The sequence below is a fragment of the Aulonocara stuartgranti genome (genome assembly GCF_965226115.1).
Source record: "Aulonocara stuartgranti genome assembly, chromosome: 19".
Taxonomy (NCBI): domain Eukaryota; kingdom Metazoa; phylum Chordata; class Actinopteri; order Cichliformes; family Cichlidae; genus Aulonocara; species Aulonocara stuartgranti.
The window spans coordinates 3,504,079-3,521,075 of NC_138955.1; the positions used below are offsets into that span (position 1 = coordinate 3,504,079).

A 16,997-nucleotide genomic window follows, 5' to 3' on the forward strand; every position below is an offset into this window, starting at 1 on the left:
TTAGAAATGTCGTGGCCTCATATGACCTTATTTTCATTTTTACTGCTTTGCTTACCAGTAAATGATCCACAGAACTGGTTCAAGTAAGGGTCACGGCACTCAGGCATACCCTACTTTTGGTTTCTGGTGCTAAATGTAAATAGAAAAATATCGGTCTGTTTCCATAGATGCCAGTGCATCATGTGGTCAGAAGGTGGCAGCAGTTCCCCAATCTTATGTCTGTTCACTCCTGGCACAAGCCAGTGAATGATGCTTGACTGACAGAGCTGTTTTTCTGGCTCAGACGGGATATTTCTAATCTGCTTTGGTTGGTTGAACCACGACTGATTGAGATCGAAGTGAGCTTGCTGCGCAAACAGTTTCAAACCCAGACAAAACAATGCAACAGCTATTGTTCCACGAGAACGCCTTGTTTTATTTAAATGCCTGTCACGTGTTTCCTGACAAAATACTTAAAAGCACCTTTTATTATACCAGAAGTGTAAAATTGTTCTATATTTTGGTAATAGAGTCATTCAGTTCACACTAATACCACAAAATCACGTTGCAAGGGACAATTAGCGGCACTTTCTGCATGGCATATAGTTCCATTTCACAATAATTCAAACTAAAATATGTAGAATGTTTTTTAGAGATGATATTCCATTGCTAACTATATGCATATTTTTCATTTTCAAGGCCCACTTTGTAGGTACACTGATTGCCCTGGAGGAGTCTTCAGATTAAGTTTAAAATATTAAAAAAAGGCATTTAAATCGGCCAGCACGGTGGCACGGTGGTTAGCACTGTTGCCGCACAGCAAGAAGGTCCTGAGTTCAATTCCACCACCAGGCCGGGGTCTTTCTGTGTGGAGTTTGCATGTTCTCCCCGTGTTTGCGTGGGTTCCCTCCGGGTACTCCGGCTTCCTCCCACCGTCCAAAGACATGCAGCTTGTGGGGATAGGTTAATTGGATAATCCAAATTGTCACTAGGTGTGAATGTGCGAATGAATGTGAGTGCGAATGGTTGTCTGTCCCTGTGTGCTGGCCCTGCGACAGACTGGCGAACTGTCCAGGGTGTACCCTGCCTCTCGCCCTATGACAGCTGGGATAGGCTCCAGCACCCCCCGCGACCCTGAAAAGGATAAGCGGAAGCGAATGGATGGATGAATGGATGGATGGATGGATGGCATTTAAATCGCAACAAATCTCGATGTAATAATTTTTTGTTTCTACAGATAAGCAAAAACAAAAGAGATTAGTAGCTCATTTCATGTGAGTATGCTTAAAAGTTGCCGTGTTTACATAGTAGCCTCGTTAGTCCGATACAAGAACCTAACCCTAACCACGACTCCTACCTGCAAGCAGGGATCAGACAGTCGGCATGCTGACCTCCGGCATGAATGCTTCAAGTACTGTATTAATAAAAAGGCTGCTTTGTTGTAGTTTTAATGTATTATATATATTTTAAACATAACCTGAATCTGAAGCAGAGGGTTTAAGAAGTGGAGCTGTGTTCATGTGTACAGGTCATCTAAAGTGCTAACCAGGAAATTAGTAGTAATAGACAGTCAGACTAATGTTCGTCAGGTTCCAGGATGAATGGAGAAACTCTTTGGATAGCAAAACTTTGGAAATCCCAGTAACCACTATATTGGCAAATTAAAGAGCTGATCCAGGAAGTGACGTCCATTCTTGCTTTTATGTTTGAGCAGTTATCTATGGAGGGGTTTAGTATTGCAAAGTAAATTGTCACGCCAGATCTCTGATGGCCTGACAAGTCAGTTTGACTCGTATAAGACAGAAAAACCCAGAGAGATTTCTTTGAACATACAAAGTGCTCCCTACTTTGCCTGTGCAGCACGTCCTTATTGGACATTATATGTGCAAAAAGGGGGGAAAAAAAGCCAGACCTCTCTAAACCACAGACCAGTAAAACAGAGTCAGCTGTGCCTCAGTACCCAGATCACTTCAAGAGGCAGATCTCTAAATCATGTCGTACTGCAGTCTTTTCCCCAGGTTCCCATTTTGTAGATCACCTATCGACCGTAGCCTGTAATGAGAAAGAAAGAAAGATTTATGAGTTAGATTAGGGTTTGTTTGGTTTTTTTGCTAACTTTAAGCTGCAGTTGGTTGCACAGGAACACATTATACAGGCATCTGAAGTTAATGAGAAGCAGCCATGTAACATCCTTGAAGCAGCCTCAGCATGTTTGCGGTCGTTGCTCCTTGGACTGCTTAATAACGTGGGAGCTTCTGTGTGCCCAATGGGGGTTTTGTGTGCACACGTGTAAATGTCATCTCCTAATTCTCACTGCAGGACCGTCTCTTTTTTGTCATGGAATTTGTGAACGGCGGCGATCTCATGTTCCACATCCAGAAGTCCAGGAAGTTCGAAGAAGGCAGAGCCCGTTTCTACACAGCCGAGATCACCTCTGCGCTCATGTTCCTGCACAGCAAAGGCATCATTTACAGGTATAAATACATAAAGCAATCGAACTAGCCTTTATAGCGAGCTCAGAGCTCACTACCATAGTTTACTATATTTAAAAAAAAACTTTAATATCATAAAGAGTGTAATATTACTGCAAAGACACTAATTATGCAGTTTCTTCTCTTGGATGTCGGAATCAATTTATTATCAAGAGGAAACTGCATATATGATACATTAATCATGTGAAGTACTACATGGCTGTGAACACTAAATCAGAACATTGCAATCCTGAGACTCATACGTCACGTTAAAGAAGACTGCCGCTGAGAACCATCCAATGAAAATGTGCTACCAAGCATACTTGCAGGTTTAATGAGAGTTTGCTTAATTCATGCATTAAGCGGAGGGTGTGGAGGTTCTCTCCCAGGAAGCACTCCATTTCCTGCTCTCTGATTCATCTTTATGCACCACTTTTGCCTTTTCGCCATCAATTTGTGTTAAAAATGTCTTTATTTATATATAAAAAGAAAAATCCAAATTTCAAGTTACAAATGATAAAATCATATCAAGGAGGATAATGCTGCTAAATCTTGTTGTGTCAGCGCACACACACGCAAGCACACACAAACACACACTGTACTACAAACTACGTTCAACACATCTAGTGTGTCTTTGCATTCGCTGACTCAACAAAGCTTAAAACCGAAGCTGAAAGTAACGGATGATGACAGTAATTATCATCTTTCTCTGTTAAGTCAGACTTTCTGCTTCAGGCTCTAAATATAAAATATATATTTTCCAGCAGCAGATTTGAATCAAGTAAAACATTTACACATTTTCTGCATCACCTACTTAACAATTATATGCTTCATTCAGCAGTTTTAGTAGGATACAGATTAACGACGTGCACAAATGAAGCGTATTCCTCAAGCTGAGAATCTATAATGAACTTAAAACATGCTGTAAATAAAAGAATAAATGAAAACTTGCCACTTTTCACTGTTATGGTTTCAGCATAAACTACCACGGTTATTTAGGCAGGCAAAAAGAGAGGCAGGCAACACTGTAAATCCAGTCTGGGGCCTTCCTGCGTGGAGTTAGCATGTTCTCCTCGTGTCTGTGTGGGTTCTTTCCAAGTACTCCAACTTTCTCTCAAAGACATGTGCAGGATTACGGTGATTCTAAAATGACTGTAGGTGTGAATGCGAGTGTGAATGGTTATGTGTTTCTCTATGTTAGCCCTGTGATAGATTAGCGACGTGATCAGAGTGTATCCAACACCTCTTTCCCCATGACAATCAGGATAGACTCCAATACTCCCTGTAACCTTGAATTTGATAAGGATTAATGACACAGAAGACTCTGACAATAATGTTGCTACGCATAAACGCATATTTGTGTTTATGCGTGTATCTCATCCTGAGCTGTGATAATGTTGTTACATTTTAGATTCCTGAGAATTCTCATCTCTATAGAAACACACTGTGTCCACACATGTCAGGCTCTGTGACAGAACGCCAGCTTTTACCAAGAATTATGAATAGATGAACCAATAACGATCCCCCTTCCTCAGCTTCTAATAGCTACATATATTCAAAGACCTTTTTTTCGGACTGTCCGCTCAAGGAAAGTCGAGTGGGAAATCTTTTGGTGTCCTGCCAGTACATAATGAAAAAGGAAAAGGAACATCAGTAAATCCTGAGTTATACTTAGTAGTATGTCTGAGTCTCCTTTCAGCATGCACTGCATAGCATGACAGCAAGCTGAAGAGGTTGCATGCACCTTGCGTGCTATAACTAAATAAGTAAAAAGCATCCAGAATAGTAACTCTGACATCAGGCAAGTGTGGGAAGAATAAAATTGTAGCCTCGGTCCTTGTGTTGTGTAATATGCGTGTCTTTTACACTGTGTGTGGGGGTTTTTGGCTTCAGGTAAAGGCTTTGAGGCTTTGAAGCTTCTCAGTTGACACCACAGCGTGTCCTTGCGTTTCCTGTATTTGTCCTTAAAAAGACGTGTACAGTTCTCGAGGTTTCAGTTTGAGGTTTTAGACATGAAAACTCAGTTTTGCAGTCTGAATCCACACTGGCTGCTTTTAAGAGTGAGAGCACGTTTCATGAGGAGAGCCAATTAAATCCACAAGGATTAAAAAGGCTGTATGGCGAACAGCTGCTCAGTGTCGTGCAATAAACACATGCTTTGTGAAGCCTGTTTTGAACTCCGCCAGGGAGGTGTTGTGTGTCTCTTTGTTTTGTCCTGACCCACATATGCAAAGAACAAGTAAATTCAAGACTGAACAAAATAGATAAAAAAATACTCAATTTTTTTTTTAGGCTTATGCAAGTTGTGATATATATCGCATCCTTAGGTTGATGCATAACATTTTAGGAGCCTTTGATAGTTTGATTAGACTCTTACCATAATGAAAAAAAACAAAGTTTGTGCGTCAGAACTTTTTCTGAACTTCCTCCTCTTTTCTTTGGAATCTCTTTTATTAGTGCAACTCTATCTCCTAATCAGTGACTCATTTTGCACCGCAGCATTTTTTTTTCTGCAGACATCGCATTGTTTGATTGACCTGTTTCCATCATCAGTCGTTTTCACCCGTGCACTGCAGCACTTCCATTTTCTCTGCTTTAGCAGGTGGAAAATGCAGGTAAACATTACATTAAATTAAATCAAAGAGAGTACTGGCAGTAGTGACAACATTTTCTCTCCTGACATCGGCCAGAGTTCATGTGTGAAACTGGCTCAAGTCAGGCTTGTCTCTCCCATGTGGTGAAGTCGTTGGATGAAGGAGCTCATACAGGATGATTAGGTGCAGTGAGTGATGTGTGGTTCTGTGTAGCTCAGTGATAAGAGGCGGTTAAATTTCCCACTGGACACATTCATACTGAAAAAAAAAACCAATAATGGTCCAGGAAATGGTTTGGCAGTGTGCGAACGATTATCAAGAAGCAGAACTGGCCATATAACTGGAAGAGCTCAGACACCTACTTAAAAATACTTTCTCCTGTGTCCAGTTTCCCAGTTTTGTTTTCCTAGCTGTGATTATCCCTAACACAGCTTAACACAGTCTGTGTGTACTTTGTGATGTGTGAGTGTCAGAGCTGCTCTCTTTGCCATGTTTTAGACTGTGTGTGATCAGCGTTACACAATCGGCTTAAGATAGAGAACGGCAGACTAGATTAATCGAACCAAACTGGTTCCTGACCCTCAGTCTTTTACAGTCAGGCTTTCTGTATTTTGGTTTTTCTCATCCTGTTATGTATACATTAACAGTATCACTGTCCAGCTAGGATCAGGCCATCTATGTAACACTGTCTGATCACAGATTAGAGCTTAACTCCAGAGCCCACACTCGACAGCTGTAATCGCTCTGTCAGCTGACGTGAACACAGGACAGGAGATTTTTCCAGTGTTTGGTTTGGAGACATCCCCATGCACAGTCAGCAGAGGGGAAAATATACCCGTGGAAGGCATACTGTGAAGACGGTGCATATTAGCAGTGAGTGGCAGAAAAAACAAAATGCATCTTTCTATCAAGTGGTCACAACTTACGTATTTTGCTTTAAGCTAAGCCTGCTTCACAAAGGCAGAGCAATAAAATGGAATAACTGGGAGAAGAAGTTTTGCTTTTCTTGGGAGCAGAATAAACACAGACACTTTTTCCCTTGGTGTCAAATATGCAAGGGTTTGCTTTCATCCGTGTGAAGTGCATTTCATCATCAGTGGGTGCACAAATGGCTCTGTGTGGTTCTCTGTGTACCATCCAGTTTGACTCCGTGCAGATGGTAAGCTACAAGGGTTTAACCCCAGCTCCAACGATTTTTCTTTTTTTACTGGTTGCCAGTTAAGGGTCAGGGAGTTGTCCGTCAGTGTCTCCCTCTGCTTTAAGTGTCACTGTCTTCAGAGAACTATTTCCTTTTGTCTCACCACAAATTTCTACCTTCCTCACATATAATTAGAAACAAGACCAGCAGGATGCGACTGGAGTCTGAGCACTGAATTGGATTTTTGGTGGCTTATTTCAGGCTTCTGATTTATAGGTGCTGAATAACAGTCCCTGAGCAAATACCTCATCTATTTGTTCCTTTTTGCGTTTGCCTTTCTTTTCAGGGATCTAAAGTTGGACAATGTTCTTCTTGACAAAGACGGTCACTGCAAATTGGCAGATTTTGGCATGTGCAAGGAGGGCATATTTGAAGGTGTTGCCACGGGAACGTTCTGCGGGACCCCGGATTATATTGCCCCTGAGGTCAGTTTCTCCCCCCTACATTAACCAGCAGAAAACATAGTCGGCACTCAAAATAACAGATACTTCAGCTCCAGATTTATAATAGAACATTTCATATATTGAAGCAATGTTTTCACATTTCCATTTTTAAGATGACACTAAAGAATAAACTTGGCCATCTTTAGCTTCCAGCAGCTCAGGTTCTCTGAGTTCATATGTTTAATTTCCATCACACCACCTCACTAAGAGCAAACATTGTGGTCGCTGCCCGGCACTTCAAGCTCCCTCCCTCCTGACTGGAAGGCAGCACACCTGTGAGGTCAACTTATTGACTTGACAAGCCCAGATTTCCACTTCTTCAGACTGCGCCTTCAGAGGCGTGTTTGGCTTTCATAATGAGGAATTAAGATGGCCTGCATCCTCGTGTTTGAGAGCTTTTTCTCTAACCAAGAATGTGCATCTGCGTTTATGAAAGACCCCTTTGCTGCCCTCAACACTTACTCCTCAGTGTGTAGCTCCGCTAATCCAGCACATACCCCTAACTAAACTTCATAAAGTGGTTTTAAATTTGCTGTTGAGACTCTCTAAAATCTCATACTCATGCTCAACTTCATTTTTCTACTCTGACATGTTTTCACAGATCCTGCAAGAGATGCTGTATGGGCCTTCTGTGGATTGGTGGGCCCTCGGGGTGCTACTGTATGAGATGCTCTCTGGACATGCTCCTTTTGAGGCGGAAAATGAAGATGACCTCTTTGAATCCATCCTCAATGAAGAGATTGTTTATGCCTCTTGGCTCAGCACAGAGGCAGTCAATATACTGAAAGCTGTGAGTCTGCCAGGAGTAATATCTTTTATTCACATTTTTGCGGTCACCAGCAATAAAAATTTAATGATAAATGGAGCTGGGTGAAGGCCAGGTCTCACTCTTCTCAGACCAGCGCCGTCAGACTGTGTTTGCTTTATACAATTGCAGGAAATGTCAGAACGGCTTTTTTTTAAACTCATGTAATGATAGAGGAAATCAATTTGTCAGTGGATTTGTGACATCTCTGTGGAGAAAAACGGATGAGCATTTCCATGCCTGGATATTGTATCAGTAGCCAGATTCTTGTCTGTCTGCCTGACTGACACCGTCTGACTGCAGAGTGAGTGGCAACCCCACACAGTCTTCCAGCCAGCTGTTTGGCTGGGGTCTTTACATAACTATATTAAGGCATGGTTCACTGCCCAGCCACAGCACACAAGCTATAAATACAACTGCACCTCCTCTCCATTCCTTCTCTCTCACACTGTTCTCCTCGTGTCCTTGTTGTTATTCCCGCATGGCTGAGGAAGCACCAAATCAGTCTCCCCATGCCGATTTGTCATTGCCCCCCACTATCACACGTTACTGACTGGTGTGAGTGGATTTTAAACGCTGCTGCTCTATTTTTACTGGAGGCAGATCCATTGCCAAGATCACCTTGTTCTTAAAAGGAAGTTCATGGAGCTCAGTTGTCAGGTTGTTCAAGGTCGTGTGAGAATGGCTGCAGAAATGTCACGAGTTTGTGAGTCATGGTGAAAATACCTGAAGGCTGGTAGATGCCAATGGTCAAGTTAAACTATCACATAGAGCTGAAACAAAGCGCTTTTGATCGCTTTGTCCAGCCCAGCATCAACAATCTAAAAAGAAATAAATCTAAAGTTGTTCAATTTATATTGTTGTATAACAGCAAACCTTTCATTTCAGGAGCTGGAAGTGTTGAATTGATTTTTCTGCCAGCCGACCGATTGATTGACTAAAAGTTTCAGCTCTAATATTCCCCGCCTTCCCGTAAACGTCTTTTTTGCGAGTGTAGAGGAGAACGGCTTCTTCATGCAGAAATGCCCACATGGCAGGTCTGGCTCTGAGAATGGCACAACTGACGTGCAGCCATGGAAAGATGGCATCAGCTTTAGTGGAAAAGTTTTTCTTTGGTTTTGTGGTCAGTTTGCTCCTGAACTGAGTCACCTCTGCTACTCTGTCATGCTTACAGTTAACTCCAATTCAAGCACCATACTGGTGTCTACTGGTGTGCCTTTTTTCTTTTTTCAAACATGTTTTAATTCAGTAACTGGAAATAATGTCATCACAGCTGCAAATCCCTGAGTTTAACTGCTGTAACCTTAAACCTTTATTCATTAGCAGTGATGAGTATAAAAGGGACAAATGCAACATTTCAACAAAGCATGTTTTTGTCTTAAAGTACAGTCACAACCATGGGCTGATGCAGTTCAGTACATAGATGTACAAAGGAAAAGCAACGGGTGAAAAGGCTTACATGAACAATAACTGTGCATCTCCCAATCAATCATGTTGGAGGCGTTATTGGCAGAGACACTGACTACAGCAGAGCGACACACATGCTGTTTATTATATAAAATTACACATGGCAAGGCATCAGAGTTTCATTAGTCTCTATGAATCCTCGTTATTGTTCATTGTAGCTTGATGCTTTTGGGACACCTCGCGTCTTTTTGGGCATTGCCCCATCACCTCCGCAGCTGCTTCCTCATTCTCTTGGAGCTCAGTATTGTTGAGACATGCGGTTTTGTTTAGGCAAAGTCTCTGGTAGTTAATATCGTTTGGAGCTGACACAATGAGATGTATTAATCTCTGTATTAATCAGTGTCTTCAGGTTAATCTTAACACTGTCACAATGGAGACGGGGACTCATTAGTTTGCTATGCTGGGTCTGAAGGTCACCATTATCCCTGAGGTGCACACAGAGTCACCATGCGAGACGGTTTTCCAAAACAAAGTGGTGTTTTTTTTTCTGTTTCCCCCCCAGAGGCAAGTTAAAACTATTTTAACTTTTATTTGTTTTTGTTTGGGCTTCTTCCTAAGACCTGCACCACCTACCCGACCTTGGTCAGAGAGAAACGGTTAAAGTTCAATGGCTGATTCACTATTGTTTTAATGAATACAACCCCAGGAAGTTGAGACACCTCAGCTGCACTTTACTGAAACTAGTTGAACTCTGGCCAACTAAGACTTTGTGGGAGGAGCTTAACACAATTCAGGGTGTGTGTTTTTTGTCAGTTGAGAGGGAAGGACTCACTAGATGAACTTGAGCCCTGTTTGGCATCCCTCCAGAGAAATCTAATCTGATCTGGTGCTACACATTTCCCTATTTTGCACCAACCACACAGTCATGGTAAACGGAAAGCAAACTCGCTTTATATTCTGAAGTTAACATAACAAAAATAATTTGGCATTTAGCAGCTCTTGCTAAGGTAAATGCATTCTCACATGATTTCCAAAACATGACATATTATACTGTGGTATTTATTTAACAGAACCTAAGCAAAAATCCCAAAACAGTGTGTGAAAAACTAGGTAGACCCTTATTGCTTCCATAGGAAATAAGAGGATAAGTAGCAGGCAGTTGCTGCTAAATCAACATTTGATTAATTCTTTTTTTGTCAGGAAGTATAAGCATAAGCTTTGGCGCTGAAGCATTCAGGTATGTGTCATCACATTGCCAAGGATGAAAGACAGCAGCAATGGTCTTTAAAAAGTTGTTGAAGTTGCTGTCCATCAATCTAGGGGAGGGTTACAAGGCCATTTATAAACAATCTGAAGTTCATTATTCTACAGAGAGAACGATTATTCACACGAGGGAAACATTCAAGACCGCTGCCAATCTTCACCGGAGTGGAAGTCGCAGCAAATTAAACCCAAGGTCAGACTATCCAATGCTCATAGAAACTGGAAAAAAACCTCAAAAGCTACATCCCAACTCTACAGGCCTCAGTTGGTGTGTTAAATGTTAAAGTTCATCACGGTTCAATTAGAAGAAGACTGAACAAGTATGGCTTGTTTTGAAGGGTTTCCAGGAGAAAGCCTGTTCTCTCTGAAAAGAACATGGCAGCGCAGCTTAGACTTGCAAAGTTGCATCTGAACAAACAGACTTCTGGAAAAATGTCCTTTAGACAGACGAAAGTGGAAATGTCTGGCCATAATGCACAGTGTCATATTTGGAGAAGACCAAACTCATAACAACCGTCAAACATGGTGGTGGAGGGGTGTTGATTTGGGCTTTTTTTGCAGCCACAGCACCTTGCAGGCCTTGAGTTCACGATGGACTCTTTATACCAAAGTATTCTAGAGTCAGATGTGAGGCCATCTGTCCGACAGCTAAAGCTTAGATGAAATTGGGTCTTTAATTCATCAATTGTTTTTAATTCATCCGCATTTTATCTTCGCAGCTCTTGACCAAAAACCCGGCACGGCGTCTGGGCTGTGTGCCCACAGAGGGTGGAGAGGAGGCTGTGACCAGCCACGCTTTCTTCACAGGTATCGACTGGGAGAAGCTAAATCGTAGAGAAATTGAGCCACCTTTCAAGCCCAGGATTGTAAGTCACATGATTTTATTGATGCTAAATGATAATCGGTGTACTCACCAGACATTACGCAGTGTATGATTTTGTCTCACATTCTGTGTGTGTGACTGTACTCTATTGTTGTCCTCCAGAAAACCCCGGAGGACGTCAACAACTTTGACCCAGATTTTACTCAGGAAGAGCCCACGCTCACGCCCATCGATGACCCTATGATCCCTTCCATCAACCAGGAGGAATTCAGAAACTTTTCCTTTACTTCACCTGAACTGCTGGAGAATTAAGACTCAGAGACTGATCCACTAGCAGTCGTGCGTGCGGTCACCCTTACTCTTCTCAGTGTCTGTGCATTTGCCTAAAACATTTTCCACTGGCATATAAAACACGGTGCGGACACATTTCCCAGAGATATAACTGTGCGAAAGTTCCAAGTGGCCAGCCAAAACATGCTTGACAAGGACCTGAGCTGCACTTGAACTGTAAGAACTTGTACCTCAGACCCAAATGTGGAGTGTGGCCAGCTTTTGAAATAACATTTAGTTTTGGCTTCATTTACACATTCATGCAAGTGTGTATGTACGTGTGGACAGGATGTATTTTATTATGTTGTATTCTGATGAAATTGCTTCTATTTGCTCAATTTTTGCTCTTTTGCTGCTCAGAGATGGGGGGGAAAAAATTGGGATCTAAATCTGCTGGAGATTCCCAGAAGAGTCAAAGTTACACAAATCCTGGAATGATTTCATGCACAGATGGAATAGTTTCTGAGTGATGCGTCTCCACTCTGGAAAAAACACAAATTCACACAGAAACAGCTGAGTCCATCCACTGTTAAATAAAGGGTTAAAATCACCTGAAGCCTGAAATATTGGTTTTGAAATGAGATAAAGGTTGAAATTGGGTTAAAGGATAGAATTTCACTGCACTGAATTCCCAATAATAGAGTATTTGTGTTTTTTTATTTGTGGCCCACACCCAGTAAGAAAAACTTGGCATCCGTCGCAGTGATTCTCCATGTAAATTGCTCCGCCAGGCATGTAGACGATGATGCAAGATTTCATCTGAGGTGAAAGCAGCTCGATGATTCATGGTAACTGTGAAATATTGAAAAGTCTGTAGATTTCACAACACTGTTAGTGTATTGTCCAACTGTTGCCAGAGTGTTTGAAAGCTTCCAGCACTTTCTACAGACCTGCTTGGATAAGTGAATTCACGTTTTTGTTGTTTGTTGTTTGTTTATTCTTATCCATAAAAAATATAAGAAAAACACGTAAGTCTTGAAACCCTGCAGTTCTGTGCTGTGCGTCTAGTGGAGGGCCAGCAAACCAGCAGAGAATAAACAGGAAACCACACAGCGTCACTACTGTCGCCTTTGCTAGAAAAAGGAAGACACGAGAGAGGAAAAAGTGATGCTTTTTTTCAGGGGGGTGACATTGAATTCATATATAAATGCAGTATTGTATACTGCATGATGTTGGAAATAAAAGCAAAAACTTTGAAAACACAATGACAAAAAAGAAAAGAAAACCCTGTGTTGAGATGAATCTCTTTCCTCCGGAACTTGCACAGACACGAACAAGCCCAGCCCTCCAGGACGGAGTCTTCCTGTTAGTTTGAATGAGGAAGTTTGGGTCTCTGTTTATCTCTTCAGCTGGGTGTCCTGTGGAAGATTCTGTCTCTAAATACTGCACATTAGCACCTTAATACTCGGAAATGCCTCAAAACGAAGCCGCCTCTGCTTTCTGAGCACAGAACAAACCTTTTGAGCTAAGGAACCTGCTTGAACCTGCTATGTTGGTGTGGTTTTCAGTCCGGTTCTCCCCTCTGAGTGAAGCAACACCATGAAATGAAAACAAATTTTTATGAGTGATTACCTCGACCCTTTGACGAAACATGTCAGAGCAGTTGTCCATGATGAAAATAGCTCCATCCATGTGGCATGATGAGGGACTGGAAGCTTACATGAGTATGGCCTCCATAGCAACCCATCTCAACCCAAAGAAATAGCTATGGTGACGATTCTCCACCACCATCATTAAAAAATCAAATGCAGAAAGATCTTTTGTTAAAATGATGGTGTTTTAGCTACTAAACTGCACTGAAAACTTTCCTGGTCCAGCACAACTTGCTGCCTGTCTATACATTTGAGCCAGTGGTGTGTCACAAATTTCTTCCCGTTGCGGTTCAAACCCCTGTTAAGCCTCTGATCACTCATTATTTAGAAGAGCCTTGATGTGGACTTTACAGCAGCCCACTAATCTACATTAAGCTTTCCCTAACAACGACGGTCGACATGTGCTATATAAAGCATAGGACACTGGATTAAGCAACTTTGCTTATTGTTTATCCTTTGTTGTGCCTCAGTTTGGCAGCTTTCCCCAGGTTGTGTCTCAGTGAAGGAGAGATTTATGAGCTTTCCTTCAGCGTTCATTACTGAGACTTCCTGATAGCTGCCAGCAGTGTCTCTGCAATGACTGATTGAATAAGCGTTTGACCCTGCTGTCCTATGCATTTGATTGGTAACCCCCAAAGTAGCGACCGATAATGGAAAAAAAGTCTCTCTGCACAGACGTCACATAAGTAATTCCCTATAGAAATCTATAAATCAATAGCTTCATTTTTGTCAGTAAATGAATAGATAATGGCCTCATATTCACTCTGACCTATAGTTAATATAAGATCATTACTCATAAACTCTTAGAATTTACGTAAAGTGATTCAAAGAAAACTGCTTCCTATCAGATGGTGTCTTTTATAACAATGACAATGCAATCTTCCTTTTGCATTTCAACGCTTCTCTTTCAGAGCTGTGTTAATGCTGTTATCACACAGCAGGATTTCCTTAATGCATTCTTATATAAATGTCTTCATTTTGTTGCTCGCACTAAACGCATTACGAAAGGCTAATCTTGCATTGTTTGTTGGCACGTTTTATACTCAAGTGTACAACAAAAAAGGTGTGGCTAACACCACCTCTCAACTTCCCGATATCATAATGTTAATTACAGTGTGGAGATAAGTAAACAGGATCTCCAACAGCTAAGTGAATTTTAAAGTGAAAGGTCATTGTTGACTTTCATGTTGAATAGTAGCATAATGAGGCAAAATAAACCTATAAGCTCAGTTAGTGTTGCCAAAGCACATATTGCACAGCTATGTTATAAAAAAAAATAAAAAATCCATCAGATTTACATTTAAAGGACGCAATAGGCATATAAAAAAACCCACACACAATTAATCCTATGTAGACATGCATGGTTTACTTTAAACTAATTTCCTCAGGTCTCTCTAGTTTCTAGGTCTAGTAATAAAGGATTTTATCAGGATTTAACTTCAATTTCTACACTTTTCTCTCTTTTTTTGCCTTGTGTAATGAATAAAAATGTAACCCTCCCAGGTTTGTTCGATGAAATCAATATGAACCGTCAAGATAAAGTTCAATTCAGGGGCGTTGTGCCACACACCCTTTATCTAACGGGAAGTCACTGCAAAGGCTTTGTCTAACTATCGTGACCAGATGCAACAATCAATATGTGTTCACCTAGTAGCATTGTAAGGCAACACAAAGAACAAACTAACCTGCGACTAACTTTTTCTGTGATTTAGAACAGAATCGTTAGTCTACAAGTTCATGAATGTATGTATACTTTATTGATCCCCTTGGGGAAATTCCTCTCTGCATTTAACCCATTCAATCAGTGAAGCAGTGGGCAGCCATTGGGCGCAGTGTGTAGGGACAGTGCCTTGCTCAGGGGTACCGCAGGGTAGCCGTTCGGTGGGTTTGAACCACCGACCTTCCGATCATGGGGCCAACACTCTACCTACTGAGCTATCCCTGCCACCCCAAAGTAAACATAAGTTTAGTTTAGTTAGTTTTTGGTGTAATTTAAGTTACTTTCAGAGGTGATTTTCTGGTTTCAGTTGAGTTTTAAAAATATCTACTGTTTCCATCCATCCATTTGCTTATCCTTTCCAGGGTCGCTGGAGCCTATCCCAGCTGTCATAGGGCCAGAGGCAGGGTACAGCCTGGACAGGTCGCCAGTCTAACACATAGAGACACAGACCTATGGGCAATTTAGATTAACCAATTAACCTATCCCCACGCAAACACGGGGAGAACATGCAAACTCCACACAGAAAGACCCCGGCCTGATGGTGGAATTGAACTCAGGACCTTCTTGCTGTGCGGCAACAGTGCTAACCGTGCCACCGTGCTGCCCTACCATTTTCTTTATATGTGTTTTATTATTATTTCTTATAATATGGATAGTATTTGTTAAACACAATCTTAGGAGTGAACCGTTGGTATAGAGGACTGTTCAAAAAGATGGATGCAGACACTCACTGTTATGGATCTCTCCTGACTTTCTCCATACAAACTAATGATCATTTGAACCCAAAATTTTAATCTTCGATTCAACATTACATACAACCTGTTACAAGTGATGTAATTTGGCACATCTCAGCGTTTTCTCCCTATTTCTCTTCCTTAACAATGGCTTCTTGATAGCTACCCTTCCACTGAAACTGATGAGGCTTCAGTGAACATTACGTGACTCAACTGAGGAGTCAGATAATCCTCTGTAGGTCCTGTGTCAGGTCTTTGCAGAATTTTTCCTATTTCTTAAGGACATGGCTTTCAGATATTGTTGCTATGATATACCAAGTTTTCAGCAAATAGTTCTTTGGAAATCATCGCTTTGGTGCCCATCAAACTGTGTTATCTTTGGCATTTTTAACAGATGAATCTTTAAAAATAACTAAAAAAAACATGTTTTTCTTACAGGCTGATAGTAACAAAACAATATAAAAATTTGAAATTTGAAAACAATTTGAAAATGGTCATGTATAACAATTGGATTGTCAGTGAGTAAAAAAAAGCAGCCAATGTCCAAGGAAAACCTTGGAAAGACCTTCACAAAGCCTGGAGAGCTATTGCTCAAGACCACATTAAAATTTACAAGAAAGTCGGTCTCCTTGGAAACAAAATATAAAGACATGAGGCTTTTACACTATACTAAAAGGATTATAACACATTGTGGAGGTAACTAACAAGCCATAAAGTAAAAAATACAGACTTAGTAAATATATTTGTATTTTATTGGTACATACAGTGTTGTAGCAATGTGAAAAGACTAAAGTGAAAGACATTTGGTGTCCATTATTATGTTGTCATAATTAGCTCTTCTAAGTACATAATATTACTTTAGTTATTTTTCAGTCCAGTTATTTACAGTTAACCAAAACGTTTTTTCATACACAGTTTCCTCCTTTTTGCTTTTCTTTTACTATTATTTTTCATTTCCAAAGTAAAACTGAATCACAGATTTCATTGTAAAATGAATTCCACAGGGTGAAGGAGGAGGTGAAGGAAGTCTGATTGGACAGAAATATCCAGAGCAGTGGAGGAAATTTACCAAGCCCGCCTCCAGGACCAAAGAAATCCTCATCTGCCCTTGAACTTTTTAACTTCTCAAGGGGCGACACAACAGTAAACTTACCATCAACGCACAATAAAGCAGTGATTCTGATCTTTTTGTTTGTTTGAACAAAGAAACTCGAATATTATAAAACAAACAAACAAAATGTTACAACACTGAGGAGTTTTGTTAATGTCAGTCCTTTGTTGGGTGCTAAAAAGCCTGTAATGAATTGTAACTGCATATAAAAATACTGGTGCATAATGATATTATTGTTTAGGCTTAAATACAGTGCTGTGACACTATTTGTGGTATAACTCACTGTGACTGTTTATGAACAGCTTTTGTAAAGAGCTCTACATTTAACACTATTTAAAACAGTGCTTTTTTTATTTTATTACATGTGTTTATTTACCTCAGAGTGATATTTAGCTATTAACAGTCGCTGTATGTCTCGCTGTTGTAGGATCTTCTTGAAAATTACAGCAATCTGTCGTTTGTCGGTGGGACGCTCGGATTTCCTGTGCGCGTCCTCGATGCAAAAAAAAAGAAAAGAAGCGTGTGAC

General features: G+C 40.9%; 1 protein-coding gene across 1 annotated transcript in view; it reads left to right on the forward strand.

Moving 5' to 3' along the window:
- Positions 1-11,863, forward strand: part of prkcha (protein kinase C, eta, a) — a 28,542-nt gene extending 16,679 nt beyond the window's left edge. The window contains exons 10-14 of the mRNA XM_082515837.1: positions 2,299-2,453; positions 6,529-6,667; positions 7,287-7,475; positions 10,880-11,026; positions 11,146-11,863. Of these exons, the coding sequence (XP_082371963.1) occupies positions 2,299-2,453; positions 6,529-6,667; positions 7,287-7,475; positions 10,880-11,026; positions 11,146-11,295 (780 nt within the window). The 3' untranslated portion in view covers positions 11,296-11,863. The remainder of the gene's footprint in view (positions 1-2,298; positions 2,454-6,528; positions 6,668-7,286; positions 7,476-10,879; positions 11,027-11,145) is intronic.
- The last annotated feature ends 5,134 nt before the right edge of the window (positions 11,864-16,997 follow it).